General features: G+C 44.5%; 1 protein-coding gene across 2 annotated transcripts in view; it reads left to right on the top strand.

Annotated features, from left to right (window-relative positions):
* The window catches only part of STAB1 (stabilin 1), a 605,861-nt gene that overhangs the window by 265,911 nt on the left and 318,899 nt on the right, over nt 1-21,051 (top strand). For both annotated transcript variants that reach the window (XM_063940632.1, XM_063940633.1), the window contains 3 exons: nt 4,033-4,134; nt 14,393-14,503; nt 15,062-15,193. In XM_063940632.1, the coding sequence (XP_063796702.1) occupies nt 4,033-4,134; nt 14,393-14,503; nt 15,062-15,193 (345 nt within the window). The remainder of the gene's footprint in view (nt 1-4,032; nt 4,135-14,392; nt 14,504-15,061; nt 15,194-21,051) is intronic.

The raw sequence follows: 21,051 nt of genomic DNA, 5'->3' as shown, positions 1-21,051 counted from the left end.
GCTCAGGGTCCTGCGGAAGATCAAACAGGAAGGAAGAATACTACTTCTAGTCGCTCCAGCATGGCTCAGACGGACGGCATTGGTTCTCACACCTGCAGGGTCCCCTTCTACTTCCTCAGTGCCCAGAGCTCCTCATACAGCGCCCTTGTCTTTATCCGGACCTGGCCAGCCTAGCTTTGACGGCATGGCTCTTGAAGCATCACTCCTGAGGGCTAAGGGATTCTCTGAGGCGGTCATCAAAACTATGTTGAACTGTCGAGCTGTGGATGGTAGTTGAAGACGTGGCTGGAGACAAGGACTGTGGACTGTGGTTTGGAAAACGAGGCTGAAGATAATAATCTGCAGGCTGTGGTCGGTGGTACAAAGACGTGGCTGGTGAAGGAGATCTGTGGAGTGTGGCTTGAAAGACGAGGCAGAAGACCCGGGGCCAACTGTGCCCAAAGAGTCTTACTGGACCGGGTTTTACAGGAGCGCTTCCACAGGCAGTAGCAGGCTAGAAACGGCAGGGCTGCAGCAGCAACAGAGAACCGACCAAGCAGGATCAGGAGGAACCAGAATACAGCAGGAATCCTGGGAGCACAGGCTAAAGCACCTACAACAGGGTTGTAAATTGAAGCACTGGCGTCCCTGTCCTAAACCAGCCCCCTTTTATAGGGAGAGCTTCCCCTGGATTGGCTGGAAGAAACAGGAACTATGCTTAAAACTTGGTCTCCAACATGGTGGTGCCCAGTAATGCAGACCTTTTTGCAAAGCCACATTGCTCACTGCCCCTGGTCTCCTAGCAACGGCTCAGCAAGAGCGACCCGCTGTAGCGGCGTCCCGCCGCCACGAGCGGACCCCCTCACCGCCGCTACTGCTGCCCACGGATCTGGCGCAGCAGCCCACCTCCGCCGCTGCCCGCACATCGCCAAGGAAGCCAGCCCCATGGCCCCAGCATACCGATAAGACTCCGGACGCTGACACCGCCGTGGCACGTCCGCAGAACAATTGTGCAAGGCGGCTACATGGTCATCATGTTTATTAGGTTCTATGCCTTTGATACTTCTGCCAGCCATGATGCTTTCTTTGGATGCCGGGTTCTCATACCAGCTAAGGCACATCCCCTCCCCTTGAGGAACTGCTTTATGACATCCCCGATGTTTCCCTGTGGAAACCATTGTAACCTGCTGCAGAAAAGGAGTTATGGTAGAATTACCATTGTTAACGCTCCTTCTGCGAAGTACATTGGGTTCCAAAGGGCGCCCACCCTGACACACCTAGCTTCTATGGGTTTGTATGGCATTAGCCGCTGGTCCCTTCTCCAGTCATGAGAATGTGGTTCTATGTGACTAACATCTGCCTTCTCTCTTACCTGCTCCTGCATTGGACTGGTTAACAAAACTGAGCTCACAGTGCCTGGATGTGGGGTTATAGAGGAGGCCCCAATGCATTCTGGGACAGCCTAGAGCTTTAGCCTGTTGGTGCCTCTGGATCACTCTACACTCCGATGTTTCCCTGTGGAACCCAATGTACCTCGCAGAAACAGAGTTAACAATGGTAAGTCTACCATTACTCTCATTTATTATGTGATTGGTGAAGTAGTGTACATAGGCCTAGAATTATGTACTTAGTAATGTTGGATTCCCTCAACACAGCATAATTTGAATTGCTATCTAAGGCAGGCGCACACCTGATTCCGTAGTTTGGTGTGTACAGAACATTGCCATAACTAGATATTTTAGCGGTGTGTGCAAGAAATAGCATAGTCGCACCCCCATATTTAGAATAGGGCCAGTGCGTGCCGTAGGCGCACAACAAAAAAATTGGGGCATGGCTTTATGGGGAAGGGGTATGGCCACAAAATAATACCAATTCATATTACGCTGTACAGTATTCCCCATTATTCAAAATACGCCGCACAGTAGCGCCACTTACACACATTACACCAGGTAGAGCCCCTTTTACACCCCGTAGAGCCCCTCTCACACATTACACCAGATAGAGCCCCTTTTACACATTACACTAGATAGAGCCCCTTTTACACATTACAGCAGGTAGAGTCCCCTTTTACACATTACGACAGATAGAGTCCCCGTTTACACATTCGCAGGTAGAGTCCTCTTTTACACATTATGCCAGGTAGAGTCAGGAGAGAGAGAGAGAGAGAGGGAGGGGGGAGGGAAGGAGAGAGAGATAGGGTTGGGATTGATACAGAAAAAAAGGTGGCAGGTAGAGAGACAGAGAGTGGTGGGAAGGAGACAGAGAGAGAGGGGTGGGAGGGGGAGAGAGGAGACAGAGAGAGGGGAAGACACACAACCACACAGTGGTACCTATGTGATGATGGCTGGAGTGCAGGCAGCCATGGTGGCGGCAGGGGAATGTCTTCCTGATGGAGCTGCTGCCACTCCGTCCTCCCGGCATCTCTTGCGGCTCCCAGCCAGTATGGTGCAGGATCATTGCACTGCTGCACCAATGAATGGGGGGGGGGAGCGAGGCGGAGCTGCAGCACACGGGATGAGGAGGCAGAGATAGTCTGTGCAGCGCTACCGGCTGTATTATATATCAGCGGTTGTGTGTCCAGCAGAGGAGCTGGGCGCAACGCTACTTGTTATAGCAGGCAGGGATGCAGCTGGCGGTGGCCAATCAGGGTGTATGCGGATGGTACATCCACAGCATAAATGCGCTGAGTGTAAAGCAACATCCACCTATGCCTAGTTCCAGCCCTGGGGAGAGGGTTAGGTTTAGGCTGCAGGGAGGGAGGGTTAGGGGGGCATTGGGGTAAGGTAAGTATACTTACATTCCCCATGTCGGGATTTTAGCATTGGGATGCTGTGGTCGGTCTTCTGACTGCCGGCATCCCACCTTCTGGCATTTCCTACCCAACGCAACACACAGACTACCATTTTACATGTATATATTGTATCTATAATAATACTAGATCACATGGATGTTGTATCCATTTAAAAAAAAATTGGCTGCAGTTTAAATGGAAAATGTAACTTGACTTGAAGGTCCTCAGAGTTTGCAGTGACAGTGTCCATGTATAGAGAAGCTTTGGCAGTATATTTGTAACAGCGGCAGATGACAGCGCATGCATGCTTTGTCTCCTAATCCGGCCAAGGGTAATGACTAATGACGGGATTCAGTGGAGAGAAGAAGCCGGGCAATGTCCCTCTCTGGTTCTGCTGCTGCTGCTCCTGTCATTTGGGGATCAGCTCTGCGGGGTTAAGTATGAGGCAGACGCAGCAGAGCGGGGATGGTGCCTCTTCAGCCCGGCGCCATTCTGCATTGCTTACCCGCATCGTGCCGGCCTCAGCAGCACTGTATGTATGTCTTGGCTGGGGCCCCCTTGGGAGTATGATCACGTTGCTGCGGCTGGCCTAGACAGTAACAGCCGGATCCCGGCTGCCAGTGCAGCAGCGGAAACCACTGGACCACCAGGGCAGCTGCATTATAAATAATAATTAAAAGAAACTTTAAACTTACTTTACTCTAAACGACATGACGGTACATCTGCAGCGTGCAACCCCCCACCCCTTCTTCTTGAATCCACCTATGCTTGAACAGAACATCACAAGGAGGGGCGGGCCACACGGAGAGCATGACCTAACACTCTCACTAAACAGCGCTGCATCTAGCACACGGCAAAGAGTGGGGTGCGCTTTATCTGGCAGGCAGCGATTAGCAGGATGGCTGCAGATGGTGCACCCACACGCAAAGTGCGCGGTGAGCAATGCACCATCTGCACATACCTAGTTACGGCCCTGGTACAGAACATAAGTACTTACAGTATGTCTGATGGATTGTATTTTCACCAGTTGGTTGGGTTTTTTTTTATGTTGCTCGTTTATGTTCAGTGTTAATTTATTCATTCACTTGTCTGCAAAAATAAACTGTTTATTTTATTAAACATAGAATATTTAAAAGTGTATGCAAATTTACATATTCATATAAAGGACCGTAGAGACCTGGGAAATATGCAAAATAAATGGGTAATAAACAAAAATACCCTTAATTGCACAGACCTATAAATTATACATTTTGTTTCCCCAGGTTTTGACCCCACCACTTGGAAATATACCTCCAGAGCAACCAGGCCTTTACCTAAAATTAGACCAACTTTCTGCATTTCAACAGTTTAAACTCGATTTCCAGGTACAGTAGGTCTTTGTCTGGCTGAGAAAGGAAGAAGAGTGAAACAGCAATCGGGAGGATGCATGATTTAGGAAATGGTGATGGGGGGCATTTGATGCAGAAGATTAATGACAGGAAGTCAATAACAGGAAATGCATATTGGTACAAGAAAATATATATATATTACATGTCAGACTGACTTAAACCTAATGCAAGATATAAATTATGGCATAAGCTTATAACATACAGAACAAGAGTTCCCAGAGACAATAAAGAAGTGTTAGAGTTTAGCAGGTTCCACTTCTGAGGTAGAGATACTGTAGAGGCTGATTCAGTTACATGCAGGCGGCCGCAAGAACCTCACACTTAGCAAGCAGAAAACGAGCGAGAGACTTTTACTGCAAATCGGCAGAAGCTGTTCCAACAGCAGCTTGTGTGTAACTGAGTCAGCTCTACATGTGATAACGTTCCTTCTACTGTTCATTGAAGTTACTTGTAACTCTGCAATAATTTACTGTGGGTATTGGTTAGCCTATATAATAAAAGGTTGATGCAGCTTCTCACATATATGGGGGTATTCAAGTGTTTTGCGCGCCAGCAGCCACTAGATAGCACCGATGGAGAAATTCAAGTGTTGCTCCTTTCGGGCTCACGCACAGCCGCCAGTTCTGACATTACTGTTATGTTGTTCCGTCATTTTGATGGGCTGGCAACTAGTGATGTGCACCGGAAATTTTTCGGGTTTTGTGTTTTGGTTTTGGATTCGGTTCCGCGGCCGTGTTTTGGATTCGGACGTGTTTTGGCAAAACCTCCCTGAAATTTTTTGGTCGGATTCGGGTGTGTTTTGGATTCGGGTGTTTTTTTTACAAAAAACCCTCAAAAACAGCTTAAATCATAGAATTTGGGGGTCATTTTGATCCCATAGTATTATTAACCTCAATAACCATAATTTACACTCATTTCCAGTCTATTCTGAACACCTCACACCTCACAATATTATTTTTAGTCCTAAAATTTGCACCGAGGTCGCTGGATGACTAAGCTAAGCGACCCGAGTGGCCGACACAAACACCTGGCCCATCTAGGAGTGGCACTGCAGTGTCAGACAGGATGGCACTTCAAAAAATAGTCCCCAAACAGCACATGATGCAAAAAAAAAAAAGAGGTGCACCAAGGTCACTGGATGGCTAAGCTAAGCGACCCAAGTGGCCGACACAAACACCTGGCCCATCTAGGAGTGGCACTGCAGTGCCAGACAGGATAGCACTTCAAAAAATAGTCCCCAAACAGCACATGATGCAAAGAAAAAAAAGAGGTGCACCAAGGTCGCTGGATGGCTAAGCTAAGCGACCCGAGTGGCCGACACAAACACCTGGCCCATCTAGGAGTGGCACTGCAGTGTCAGACAGGATGGCACTTCAAAAAAAGTCCCCAAACAGCACATGATGCAAAGAAAAAAAGAGGCGCAATGAGGTAGCTGTGTGGCTAAGCTAAGCGACCCAAGTGGCCGACACAAACACCTGGCCCATCTAGGAGTGGCACTGCAGTGTCAGACAGGATGGCACTTCAAAAAATAGTCCCCAAACAGCACATGATGCAAAGAAAAAAAAGAGGTGCACCAAGGTCACTGGATGGCTAAGCTAAGCGACCCAAGTGGCCGACACAAACACCTGGCCCATCTAGGAGTGGCACTGCAGTGCCAGACAGGATAGCACTTCAAAAAATAGTCCCCAAACAGCACATGATGCAAAGAAAAAAAAGAGGTGCACCAAGGTCGCTGGATGGCTAAGCTAAGCGACCCAAGTGGCCGACACAAACACCTGGCCCATCTAGGAGTGGCACTGCAGTGTCAGACAGGATGGCACTTCAAAAAATAGTCCCCAAACAGCACATGATGCAAAGAAAAAAAAGAGGTGCACCAAGGTCGCTGGATGGCTAAGCTAAGCGACCCAAGTGGCCGACACAAACACCTGGCCCATCTAGGAGTGGCACTGCAGTGTCAGGCAGGATGGCACTTCAAAAAAATAGTCCCCAAACAGCACATGATGCAAAGAAAAAAAGAGGCGCAATGAGGTAGCTGTGTGACTAAGCTAAGCGACCCAAGTGGCCGACACAAACACCTGACCCATCTAGGAGTGGCACTGCAGTGTCAGACAGGATGGCAGATTTAAAAAATAGTCCTCAAACAGCACATGATGCAAAGAAAAAAAGAGGTGCCTGACTTAAACAAACCACCTCACCATCAGAATCCTCCTTGTCAATTTCCTCCCCAGCGCCAGCAACACCCATATCCTCATCCTGGTGTACTTCAACAGTGACATCTTCAATTTGACTATTAGGAACAGGACTGCGGGTGCTCCTTCCAGCACTTGCAGGGGGCGTGCAAATGGTGGAAGGCGCAACCTCTTCCCGTCCAGTGTTGGGAAGGTCAGGCATCGCAACCGACACAATTGGACTCTCCTTGGGGATTTGTGATTTAGAAGAACGCACAGTTCTTTGCTGTGCTTTTGCCATCTTAACTCTTTTAAGTTTTCTAGCAGGAGGATGAGTGCTTCCATCCTCATGTGAAGCTGAACCACTAGCCATGAACATAGGCCAGGCCCTCAGCCATTCCTTGCCACTCCGTGTCGTAAATGGCACATTGGCAAGTTTACGCTTCTCCTCAGATGATTCTGATTTAGATTTTTGGGTCATATTACTGAGCTTTATTTTTTGGATTTTACATGCTCTCTACTATGACATTGGGCATCGGCCTTGGCAGACGACGATGGCATTTCATCGTCTCGGCCATAACTAGGGGCAGCAGCTTCAGCACGAGGTGGAAGTGGATCTTGATCTTTCCCTGTTTTACCCTCCACATTTTTGTTCTCCATTTTTTAATGTGTGGAATTATATGCCAGTAATATATCAATAGCAATGGCCTACTACTATATATACTGCGCACAACTGAAATGCACCACAGGTATGGATGGATAGTATACTTGACGACACAGAGGTAGGTAGAGCAGTGGCCTTCTGTACCGTACTGCTAAATAGTATATACTGGTGGTCAGCAAACTGTGCAAAACTGAAATGCACCACAGGTATGGATGGATAGTATACTTGATGACACAGAGGTAGGTAGAGCAGTGGACTACTGGACCGTACTGCTATATATATAGTTATACTGGTGGTCAGCAAACTGTGCAAAACTGAAATGCACCACAGGTATGGATGGATAGTATACTTGACGACACAGAGGTAGGTAGAGCAGTGGCCTTCTGTACCGTACTGCTATATAGTATATACTGGTGGTCAGCAAACTGTGCAAAACTGAAATGCACCACAGGTATGGATGGATAGTATACTTGACGACACAGAGGTAGGTAGAGCAGTGGACTACTGTACCGTACTGTTATATATATAGTTATACTGGTGGTCAGCAAACTGTGCAAAACTGAAATGCACCACAGGTATGGATGGATAGTATACTTGACGACACAGATGTAGGTAGAGCAGTGGCCTTCTGTACCGTACAGCTATATAGTATATACTGGTGGTCAGCAAACTGTGCAAAACTGAAATGCAACACAGGTATGGATGGATAGTATACTTGACGACACAGAGGTAGGTAGAGCAGTGGACTACTGTACCGTACTGCTATATATATAGTTATACTGGTGGTCAGCAAACTGTGCAAAACTGAAATGCACCACAGGTATGGATGGATAGTATACTTGACGACACAGAGGTAGGTAGAGCAGTGGCCTTCTGTACCGTACTGCTATATAGTATATACTGGTGGTCAGCAAACTGTGCAAAACTGAAATGCACCACAGGTATGAATGGATAGTATACTTGACGACACAGAGGTAGGTAGAGGAGTGGACTACTGTACCGTACTGCTATATATATGTAGTTATACTGGTGGTCAGCAAAATTCTGCACTGTCCTCCTACTAGTATATATATAATACAATGCAGCACAGATATGGAGCGTTTTTCAGGCAGAGAACGTATAATACTGGTGGTCACTGGTCAGCAAAACTCTGCACTGTCCTCCTACTATATAATAATACTGCTGGTCCCCAGTCCCCACAATAAAGCAATTAGCACATTGAGCACAGATATTTGCAGCACACTGAGCAGTCAGATATGGAGCGTTTTCCAGGCAGAGAACGTAGATATTTGCACTTGCAGCACACTGAGCACAGATATTTGCAGAACAATTTGCAGCCCACTGAACATAGAAACTGAGAGGACGCCAGCCACGTCCTCTCACGATCATCTCCAATGCACGAGTGAAAAATGGCGGCAACGCGCGGTTCCTTATATAAAATACGAATCTCGCGAGAATCCGACTGCGGGATGATGACGTTCGGGCGCGCTCGGGTTAACCGAGCAAGGCGGGAGGATCCGAGTTGCTCGGACCAGTGCAAAAAAAGGTGAAGTTTGGGCGGGTTCGGATCCCGAGGATACGAACCCGCTCATCACTACTGGCAACTAGTTGCTAATAATAAGCAAGGGAAAATACCATTTTTAATTAATGGAATGAGAACTAATAATTTGTATGGATGTTAATGTCTTGTTTATCCATAAAAATTAAACGGGTAATCTACTAAAAGCTACAAATAAACTTGGAAACCTCCGCTAGTGGAATGGATTCACTTTGTTGCCTGAGTTCTGTTACACCCCAGCATTGAGGATTAATGAATTTTGCGAGTGCCACGAATCATCTTGGATATTTATATATACACTGCTCAAAAAAATAAAGGGAACACTAAAATAACACATCCTAGATCTGAATGAATGAAATATTCTTATTAAATACTTTGGGGCAGATGTATTAACCTGGAGAAGACATAAGGAAGTGATAAACCAGTGATATGTGCAAGGTGATAAAGGCACCAGCCAATCAGCTCCAATATGTAAATTAACAGTTAGGATCTGATTGGCTGGTGCCATTATCACCTTGCACATATCACTGGTTTATCACTTCCTTATGCCTTCTCCAGGTTAATACATCTGCCCCTTTGTTCTTTACATAGTTGAATGTGCTGACAACAAAATCACACAAAAATGATCAATGGAAATCAAATTTATTAACCCATGGAGGTCTGGATTTGGAGTCACTCAAAATTAAAGTGGAAAAACACACTACAGGCTGATCCAACTTTGATGTAATGTCCTTAAAACAAGTCAAAATGAGGCTCAGTAGTGTATGTGGCCTCCACGTGCCTGTATGACCTCCCTACAATGCCTGGGCATGCTCCTGATGAGGTGGCAGATGGTCTCCTGAGGGATCTCCTTCCAGACCTGGACTAAAGCATCCGCCAACTCCTGGACAGTGTGTGGTGCAAGGTAGCTTTGGTGGATGGAGCGAGACATGATGTCCCGGATGTGCTCAATTGGATTCAGGTCTGGGGAACGGGCGGGCCAGTCCATAGCATCAATGCCTTTGTCTTGCAGGAACTGCTGACACACTCCAGCCACATGAGGTCTAGCATTGTCTTGCATTAGGAGGAACCCAGGGCCAACCGCACCAGCATATGGCCTCACAAGGGGTCTGAGGATCTCATCTCGGTACCTAATGGCAGTCAGGCTACCTCTGGCGAGCACATGGAGGGCTGTGCGGCCCCACAAAGAAATGCCACCCCACACCATTACTGACCCACTGCCAAACCGGTCACGCTGGAGGATGTTGCAGGCAGCAGAACATTCTCCTTGTCATCTCCAGGCTCTGTCACGTCTGTCACATGTGCTCAGTGAGATCCTGCTTTCATCTGTGAAGAGCACAGGACGCCAGTGGCAAATTTGCCAATCTTGGTGTTCTCTGGCAAATGCCAAACGTCCTGCACGGTGTTGGGCTGTAAGCACAACCCCAACCTGTGGATGTCGGTCCCTCATACCTCCCTCATGGAGTCTGTTTCTGATCGTTTGAGTAGACACATGCACATTTGTGGCTTTCTGGAGGTCATTTTGCAGGGCTCTGGCAGTGCTCCGTCTGTTCCTCTTTGCACAAAGGCGGAGGTAGCGGTCCTGCTGCTGGGTTGTTGCCCTCCTACGGCCTCCTCCATGTCTCCTGATGTACTGGCCTGTCTCCTGGTAACGCCTTCATGCTCTGGACACTACGCTGACAGACACAGCAAACCTTCTTGCCACAGCTCGCATTGATGTGCCATCCTGGATGAGCTGCACTACCTGGGCCACTTGTGAGGGTTGTAGGGAGGTCATACAGCCACGTGGAGGCCACACACACTACTGAGCCTCATTTTGACTTGTTTTAAGGACATTACATCAAAGTTGGATCAGCCTGTAGGTTTTTTTTTTCACTTTAATTTTGAGTGTCTCCAAATCCAGACCTCCATGGGTTAATACATTTTATTTCCATTGATAATTTTTGTGTGATTTTGTTGTCAGCACATTCAACTATGTAAAGAACAAAGTATTTAATAAGAATATTTCATTCATTCAGATCTAGGATGTGTTATTTTAGTGTTCCCTTTATTTTTTTGAGCAGTGTATATAGTGTGTGTGATCAGTCCACAGTTAAACTGTAGGACTTGTCCTTACCTCCGCTATCCATTCAAATGACAGTGTATAGACAGGAGGTACAAGTTTTATAAACACAATATATTTGGTTGCATAAGCATGTGGCCTACAGATGACATGATCCATGATATTACAAGGAAACCAGCCATGAACTTTGCGGCTAAGATTTCTATTACATTAAACATGGAAACATAAACATAGAATTTGACGACAGATAAGAACCACTTTTTTTTTACCATATTTTTATCTCAACCCTTATTTGATCCTTATTTCTTTGTAAGCATATACTTATGTCTATCCCATGCATGTTTAAATTGCTCTACTGTCTTAGTCTCTACCACCTTTGATGGGGGGCCATTCCACTTGTCCACTACCCTTTCTGTGAAGTAATTTTTCCTCAAAACCTGAACCTCCCCCCCTCCAGTCTAAGTGCATGTCCTCATGTCCTGTTGCATCTCTTCATTTGGAGAATGTTTCCCTCCTGGACTTTGTTAAAACCCTTGATATATTTGAAAGTTTCTATCATGTCCGCCCTTTCCCTTCTCTGCTTTAAACTATACATATTGAGAATTTTTGAATCTTTCTGGGTATGTTTTGTGATGTAGGCCATGCACCATTTTAGTTGCCCTTCTTTGTACAGTCTCTAATGTATTAATAGCATTTTGAAGATAGGGCCTTCAAAATTGAACACAGTATTCTAGATGGGGCCGAACCAATGACCTATACAGTGGCATTATTATTACTTCTTTCTTTCTGCTGCTGATTCCTCTCCCAATGCAGCCAAGCATCTGACTAGCCTTCCTCATTTCTTTGTTACATTGCTTACCTGCCTTTAAGTCACCTGAAATAGTGACTCCTAGATCCCTTTCCTCATCAGTAGTTTCCAGTATAGTGCCATTAATACTATATTTAGTCTTTGGATTTTTGAGACCCAAGTGCATGATTTTACATTTTTTGGCATTAAACTGTAATTGCCACACTCTTGACCACTCCTCTAGTCTACCTAGATCCTCAATCAAGATATTAAAAAGAACTGGTCCAAGTACAGATCCCTGGGGTACTCCACTGGTAACATTTCCCTCCTGTGAATGCACTCCATTTACCACAACTCTCTGTTTTCTATCCTGCAACCAAGATCTTATCCATTCAATAATCCTAGTATCCAATCCCAAACTTTCAAGTTTATTTAGCAGTCTGCAATGTGGAACAGTGTCAAAAGCCTTACTAAAGTCTAGATAAGCTAGATAAGCTACTGTATATCCACGGCTCCACCTTTATCCATCACTTTAGTCACACAGTCAAAAAAGTCAATAAGACTTGTTCAACATGATCTCTCCCCAGTGAATCCATGTTGTTTTGGATCCTGTAAATTGACGGTTTTGAGATAATCTACAACTCTTTCTTCTAAGAGTGTTTCCATCAATTTCCCTACTACTGATGTAAGACTCACTGGTCTGTAGTTGTTTGCCTCTTCCTTGCTTCCACTTTTGTGCAGTGAGACTATGTTTGCTCTTTTCCAGTCCTTTGGAATTTCTTCTATAGTTAATGACTGGTTGAATAATTCTGTCAATGGTGCTACCGGCACCTCTTTAAGTTCTTTTAGTATCCTTGGATGTATGTCATCTGGCCCCATAGATTTGTCCACTTTCAGCTCTAAGAGTTCTGTTAGGATCTTCTCCTCTGTAAATGTACTTGTTTAATTTTAGTGAATAACCCTGCAACTTAACTGTAGCCCCTTCCCCTCTTTCAGTAGTGAATACTGAGCAAAAATAATTAAGATGATCTGCTATTACATTGTCTCCCTCAACAAGACTCCCAGTCTATGTGTTTAGTTTTATTATTTGCCTTTTGTTTTTCTCCTTTCACTTACAGTATATACCTAAAAAAGGTTTTGCCTCCTTTACCCACTGACTGGGCCATTTTCTCCTCAGCTTGTGCCTTTGCACATGTGATTACCTTTTTAGTCTCCTTCTGTCTAACATGATATATCTCTTTGTCTTCATTATTTTGTGTTTGCTTATATTTCCTAAAAGCTATATTTTTTGTTTTCACAATAATTCTTTCGCAAACCACACTGGCTTCCTTTTCCTTGTGCTTTTCCTAACACTTTTGATACAAATGTCTGTTGCCTTTGATATTGCACTTTTTAATGTTTCCCACCTCTCCTGCACTGATTCCAAGTTCTTCCACTCTGCCAAAGAATCGCTTACACATTTACCCATCCCTACAATATCAGCCTTCCTAAAATCCAACACCTTTGTTTTTGTATGGGATGAGTCAGTCTCTGTCTTTATGCTGAAACATACTCCTTGATGATCACTGGATCCCAGGTTTTCAACCACTTTTCCGTCCGATATTCCGTGTTCATTTGTACGTATTAAGTCTAATATTGCGTCTTTCCGAGTGTGCTCCCTCACCAATTGGTGGAGGGATGCTCCCTGAAGGGAATTTAAAATGTCCCTACTTCTAGTAGAACTAGCAACAGACACCTCCCAGTTTACATCAGGAAGATTAAAGTCTCACATGATTATTACTTCTCCTTTTAATGCCATTTTAGTTATGTCCTACAATAGGTTCTTGTCCAGCCTTGTATTGGCCTGTATATCCCGCCAATACAAATAATCGACTTCTCCCCTGTTTCTGAGGTCACCCAAAGGGCCTCAGTTTTTTCTTCAATACTTTCTATTAAGCTAGTATTTATGCTTTTTTTTTTTTACATACATACATTCCCATTCTGTCCTTCCTACATAAAGTATATCCCAGTATAGCTATGTCCCAGTCATGATTTTAATTGCACCATGACTCTGTAATTGCAACAATATCTAGATCATCCCTTGTCATTATTGCAGTTAGTTCTGGGATTTTATTTCCTAAGTTCCAAGCATTTGCACACATAGCTTTTAGAGTTTTGTTTGTGCTTTTCCTGTTCTTAGCTATGTTCTTCTCTCTGTCTATATTTATTTGGTTTCGATCTGAATTAGCTTCCTATATTAGTTTGTATATTCTCACCGTACTTGTGTGGGTTTCCTCTTGGTACTCCGGTTTCCCCCCATAATCCAAAAATATACTGGTAGATTAATTGGCTCCCAACAATATTAACCCTTGTTTAAATGTGTGTGCGTGTACAGGTGATAGGGAATATAGATTGTAAGCTCCACTGGGGCAGGGACGGATGTGAATGGGCAAATATTCCCTGTAAAGCGCGCTATATAAATAACTGGTAATAAATAATAATAATAAATATTCCCTTTGCCTGCAGAAACAATACCTCTGTGTTGGGGGAGCAGATTTCTTTAGGGCTATTTGGTTCACTGCCCCCCCCTCTGTTAGTTTAAATAGCTTTGATGTGTCTCACTATACAGTATGATGATAAAATTGGGAGTGCATACCTCCCCACTGTCCTGATTTATTGAGGACAAGTCCGATTTGTGGGCCAGCTTTTGGAAGGTACAGTATGTTTCATTTACAGATGCTCTGCATAGAGAAGCAACAATGATCAGGTACAGCACCTGCCCCTTGGGGCGGGTGTTAGGGGAGGTGAAGGGGGCAGCTAAACTTTTGAGGGAGTGGTGTGCATGCACTGTGATGCAAGACCATGCCCTATAGCAGATCACCAAGCCAAATTTCTGTGCATTGTCCTAATTCCCCAATTCAAAAAGATGTGACGTATTTTAATGGCTTTATGCTGTAAATTATGTGTGAAAACTGCAATTAATCTGAACAAACCATCTCACTTCTTCTGTCTGCAGAAATCTGGTCTAATTCAAGAAATTGAATCCTCTAAACAGAAATACACAATTTTTGTCCCTGACAATTCCGCCGTGGCAAAGTTTTACAATCAGTCCAAATCTAATGAATTGGTAATTATTTACATAGTACATAAATATAAAAAAAATTCCAAAGCATTTAAGATGGAATTCTTTTTCCCGTTCATTGTCTCAATAATATTCCTGTTACCAAAATCAGGTATGTGTGAGAGTTTAAAATGTACCAAAGCGTATTATGACTGGCAACTTCTCCACTGGCTCACTTCTCCACTTTTTAATTGCTTCATGAATAGACCCCACTGTGTCTTATTGGAGCATCGCAGATATGTTGCGGATGCACCAAGCTGTGTTTGTACGGCTATGGACGCTAACAGTGGGCATCTTGCACAGTCAGATGTTCCGATGTACGTACACCAGGAAAGGGCTCTGTACCCACATTAGCATAAAGAAGCCTGTGAGTGTGGTTCTATGCATATGGCTAGGAAGAGTGTATTAAGGGCATCATTGGTGGAAGTGGGAAGCTTTGCCATAGGCACCTAGAAACCTTGTACTAGCTCTGTTTACCATAGTCGCCTATAGTTTCCACCTTTTGGAACAATGACTTACAGTATGTAAGGAAGTTGAAGCATTTTCTCTCTGGATGTTTTTTAGGATAACCGTACAATAAAATACCATATTATACTTGGGGAGAAATTGTTACCTTCAGACATAAGAAATGGGATGCACAAAGGCACCATGCTGGGATCCTCTTACTGGCTGATGTTTTACAAAAGGTACAACCAGGTACAGTATAATATTTTAATAGGCATCAATCTAATGTTTGCTAACATATGTTGTAAAAAAACAGTGCTCATCCTAAAAACAAGATCTAGAAGTAATAGACTAGAGCAGTGGTTCTCAAACTCGGTCCTCAGGACCCCACACAGTGCATGTTTTGCAGTTCACTCAGCAGGTGCACAGGTGTATTAATTACTCACAAACACATTTTAAAAGGTTCACAGGTGGAGCTAATTATGTCACTCCTTATTCTGTGAGGAGACCTGCAAAACATGCACTGTGTGGGGTCCTGAGGACCGAGTTTGAGAACCTGTGGACTAGAGGTAAACAATTATAAAAATGTGTAAGTGATAAATAACTGTTTTCTGCAGATGCCTACTACAGGTATATCACATTTATCAAATGAGTGTCGTGTGTGTGCAAATATCTCAAATAACAAGATTGAGAACAGATCATTTGATTAAAAAAAAAAATCACAGCATTGTGTATGTGTACCCTACAGATATATGGCAGCATGTAGTACAGTGCCTTGCAAAAGTATTCACCCCCCTTGGATTTTTACCTATTTTGTTACATAACAACCTGTAATTGTTTTTTTATCTGAATTTTATGCGATGGATCTGTACAAAATAGTATAAGTTGGTGAAGTGAAATGAGAAAAATCTATATAAAAAAAAGTTTTTTTTATAAATAAAAATTTTAAAATTTGCATGTGCATGAAGCCCCTCAAAAGTTCTGGTGCAATGATCTGTCAGTATAAACACACCTTTTCTGAAAGGCCCCAGAGGCTGCAATACCACTAGGCAAGAGGCATCACACCATGAAGACCAAGGAGCTCTCCAAACAAGTCAGGGACAAAGTTGTTGAAAAGTACAAGTTAGGGTTGGGTTATAAAAAAAGATCCAAATCTTTGATGATCCCCAGGAGCACCATCAAATCCATCATCTTCAAATGGAAAGAACATGGTACCACAACAAACTTGCCAAGAGAGGGACAGCCACCAAAACTCATAGACCGGGCAAGGTGGGCATTAATCAGAGAGGCAGCCCGGAGAGCAAAGGTAACCCTGAATGAGCTGCAGAGTTCCACAGCAGAGACTGGTGTATCTGCGCATGTGACCACAATAAGCCGTACACTCCATAGAGCTGAGCTATATGGAAGAGTGGCCAGAAAAAAGCCATTACTTAGTGTTAAAAATAAGAAGGCACATTTTGAGTTTGCCAAAAGGCATGTGGACGACTCCCCAAATGTATGGAGGAGTTTAGTCAGATGAGACTAAAATTTTACTTTTCGGCCACCAAGGAAAATGCTATGTCTGGCGCAAACCCAACACATCCCATCACCACAAGAACACCACAGTGCAACATGATGGTGACAGCATCATGCTGTGGGGATGTTTTTCAACAGCAGGGACTGGTAAACTGTTTGGAGTCGAGGGAAAGACGGATGGTGCTAAATACAGGGATATTCTCCGGCAGGGTCCACAGGTTATCCACAGGATAACATTGGGATAATATGAAGCGACAGCGGATTTGCACCAATCGGTCAAAGCTTTTCGGCCTCCCAGCATGCAACAGGCCGTCCATACATCCCCGCCTCCTGGCTCAGGCAAATCAGTTTTTTGTTTGGTGCGGCTGGAGCCAGACCATGGTCAGGGCTGCTGGTTTTTAGCAGCCCTAAGCTTTCTTATTTTATTTTTATAGTCTTACTATTTTTTCTTGAGTGATCTTTCTAAAAAGCCTCTTATACATACCTTAGAAAGAGTCGCTCCAACAACTCTCCACTGGGACGCGACAACGCTTACCCACGAGTACAGTGCTGTTTCAGTGTGCATCTGTGTCGGATATACTAGCAGGTCCAGCAGACATTACCAGTCTGTGGTCGGAGCACTGGAAGAAGGTAAGGCATCGGTTCCGCTTAGAAGGGGAATACGGACACAGCCGCACTGTTTTGGGAGGAGACTACCAAACAGTAGCTGATGCGGCTGCCACCTCTGGTGCACCAGTGCTAGGCCTTAGGGATCATAGGCTCCAAGAATAGTATGAGGCCGCGATCCCTAGGTTTGATGTCAGTAGTGGGGAGTCAGACGCTGTCCTGGTTGCTCCTTCCCCCCAGTTCATGACTAGTTTCCACTGAGTCTCCCGCCGTGAACTGTTTTCACGCTTCCGTCTCAGACTATGTATACGAAAGGGGGACCAGTCGCAGCATAGGCGCCTGTGTGACTGGTGCATCTGTATTCACTGAGCGTCTGTGTTCACTTTAGGTTCATGGAGCGGCAGTGTGCACTAGTAGTGTCTGGATCCACTCAGCGTTCGCAAACGTATTGATCGGTCCTGGAAGCGGGGTGAGTCTCCCTGTATCCCATTGTACTGAGTATGGGTAATATAGCACTAAGTCTCTATCTACCTTTTGAGTACGAATAGTTAGATAAGTGCCTATTGCATATGAGTCTGTATACTATTACTGTTGTTTCTTTTGCTATGCATATGAATACGGTAGATCTGTTTAAACATGATTCAGTAATATGTTCTCCTACATACTTGAAATGTAGTTGTAGTTGATGATGTGCTCATATTGCTTATTATACTAATGTATAACATGTGACTGACTGCTAGTGCGATTGGTGACTTTACTATATATTCTGTCAGTTTTTTTCTATTCCGATCCTCAATGCTGGTGCATGGGTAGGGTCGGATTGTATGTCACTTTAAAAAGCTTAAAGTGATTACAGTCACAAATTTTGTAGTACACTGTGGAAGTGTTGATTATTTATCATGTCTTAGAGCGACAATGGTGAGGAAGATACACTCACAGCAACACCAACACTCATATCATGTTTGTCTTGCAAAGCTGTGGTAACCTCTCAGGATCTGGTTCAGGATGGTTTGTGTGCACATTGTTTTAGCTTTCACCAGGGTCTCTTGAAAAATACAAGGCAGATTCAGTTGCAGGTTGATCCACCTTGGGCTATGTTTGCACAGACATTATCCAGTATAGCTGAACGGATAATTCCTCCAACTCCTGTTCCAGGGATAGGTTACACAATTAAACCTTACATGCAGCTTCCCACCTGCGGTTTATCAATTCTAGCAGCAGCCTCTCAAAAGAAACAGGTTTATAAGCCAGTGGTAAGTAAATCTTCATTGTCACAGGCTATACATATTTCAGATGAGGATTATTCGGAGGCTGAAAGCTCAATAAATTCTACTTCGGCATATGAAGAGGAGGAAGGTCTCAGCTCAGTGGATATAGCTGAGTTAACTAAAGCAATAATGAAAGCCATTCTATCCTTAGAGGATTCAGCAGAGCCTGTGTTAAAAACCAAGGCACCTGTGTTTAAACGTCCCAAAACAGTTATGACTGAGTTTCCGAGGTCAGATCAGCTGACGAAAATCATGGAAGAAGCTTGGGCTATGCCCAATAAGAAGTTTAGAATTCCTAAGAAATGGAATTCCAATTATCCTCTTCCAGCTGGGGATTGTTTAAAAAGGGAGGTGGCTCCTAAAGTAGATACGCATGTGATTCGATTAGTGCGAAAATCTACATTACCTTTGCCTTCAACATCATTAAATTATGTCACATATAGGAGAGTGGATGTTTTAAAAAAAAAAAAAAAATTCCCCGTCTGAGGCAGTCATAAGGCCAGCCATGGCTTCAGCTTGGATGGCAAAGGCAGTGGCTGCCTGGGATGATGCACTGGAGGGGGATTTTTCAATAGCATCTAGAGAGCAAAAATCCCACATAGCACATATAAAACAGGCTTCAATGTTCTTTGAAGAAGCAGCATTGGATATGGGTACTATTGCCTCCAGGGCATCAGCTTCAACAATAGCTGGTAGCAGAGCAGTTTGTACTTGGAAAGCTGATTCAGAATCTAAGAAGGTTTTGGAATCTTTGCCTTTTTCTGGAGATACAGTATTCTTTTTGGTAAAGAATTGACAGATATTTTGGAGTCAGAAGCAGACTCCAAGAATGTAAAGTTTCCTTCTACATACAATTTCAAACCTAAAGTTCCAGCTTTTCGTCCCTTTCGGTCTCAAGGAAAAGCTAAATGAAAAAGTGATGGCAGGCAGTCCCAATGCAACAAGTCTGGTAAGACTAAAAAGCATTGGGCTACCAGAGGACCGGTTGGTAAAACAGATAATAAGCCATCAGCCTGATGGTGTGGGCCTCCACCTGGGGGATCCCGGGGTCAGGGGCTGACTTCTTTAGTTTGCACTGATCTGGCAGTCTACAACAGATGCCTGGGTGCAGGAAGAGTTATCTCTAGGTTATGATTTTGCCTTCAAGAACCACCCTCCACAAAGGTTTTTTTGTACCAGCCCGTCTTGGGGTAGAGACAAAGGCCAGGGCTTTGCAAGAGGCAGTTCAGAAATTGCTTCAGTCAGGAGTAGTCATTGCAGTTCCTCCTGCACAATGAGGACAGGGTTTTTACTCCAACCTGTTTCTAGTTCAGCAACCAAATGGGTCATTCTGGCCCATTCTCAATCTCAAAGTGCTGAACAAATACATTTGGGTACCTCAGTTTCATATGGAGACTTTATGTTCCATCATTTTGGCCATGTAGCCAGGGGATTATATGGTATCCCTGGATATCCAGGATGCATACCTACATATTCCTATAGCACTGTTCCATCAGTGTTATCTCAGGTTCGCAATCCTCCAACAGCATTTTCAGTTCTAGGCCCTACCTTTTGGATTAACCACAGCCTCCAGTGTATTTACCAAAATGATGGTGATAATGGCAGTTTATCTCCGCCAGCAGGGGATAAGAATTTTTCCATAGCTCGACGATCTTTTAATCCTGGCACAGTCGCAGGAAATGCTCCTATGTCATCTACAACAGACAATAACGTGTCTGCAAAGGCACGGGTGACTCATAAATTGGGCAAAATCGTCTCTGGTTCCATCACAGCGGATGACTCACTTAGGGGCTGTACTGGATTCAAGCCTTTAGAAAGTAATTTTACCTCTGAACAAGATATCCAAGGTTCAGTCAAAAGGTGTCCATTCACACAGAAATGCGTGTGATGGGATTGATGGTGTCAACATTCGACATGGTGGAGTATGCACAGTTCCACTCGAGGCCTCTGCAGCATCTGATTCTTGCCAAATGGAATGGGTTGCATCAGACGATAAAAACGCAGAATATGGTTCTTACGATAGAAGTAAGAAGGTCATTAGCCTGGTGGCTACAGACATCCCATCTGGACAAGGGGAGACCCTTTTGGATATCAGATTGGGAAATTCTGACAGCGGATGCCAGTCTCCAGGGCTGGGGAGCAGTGTCAGGAAGGTTGTGTTTCTAGGGGCAATGGACCAAGGAAGAAGATTGCCTGCCAATAAATATATTGGAACTTCGGGCCATATACATGGCACTGATTCAGGCAAAGGACATTCTTTGGGGAAAACCAGTTCAGATCCGCTCGGACAATGTGTAGGCAGTAGCGTACCTCAAACATCAGGGAGGAACTTGCAGCCAAAAAGCTATGAAGGAGGTAAGTCACACACTAAAGTGGGCAGAACTTCATCATTCAGCCTTGTCCATAGTGTTCGTTCCGGGAGTCCTAAACTGGGAGGCGGATTTTCTCAGTCGACACGCCAAGCGAATGGGCTCTACACCTGGAGGTCTTCCAGACTCTAGTAGACAAGTGGGGGTTGTCAGAGATAGATCTCATGGCGTCCCATCAGAACAACAAGGTTCTCGCATACGGGTCAAGAACAAAGGATCCCAGAGCGATCTTTGTGGATGTCCTGTCGGTGAGATGGGACTTTCATCTGGCTTATGTGTTTCCTCCAATCACCCTATTACATAGGGTGGTGAGAAAGATAAAGCAAGGAAAGGATGCCGTGATACTAATAGC

The sequence above is a fragment of the Pseudophryne corroboree genome, chromosome 9 (genome assembly GCF_028390025.1).
Source record: "Pseudophryne corroboree isolate aPseCor3 chromosome 9, aPseCor3.hap2, whole genome shotgun sequence".
Taxonomy (NCBI): Eukaryota; Metazoa; Chordata; class Amphibia; order Anura; family Myobatrachidae; genus Pseudophryne; species Pseudophryne corroboree.
The sequence above is the reverse complement of the archived record's forward strand: the minus strand, read 5'-3'. Positions and strand labels throughout refer to the sequence as shown.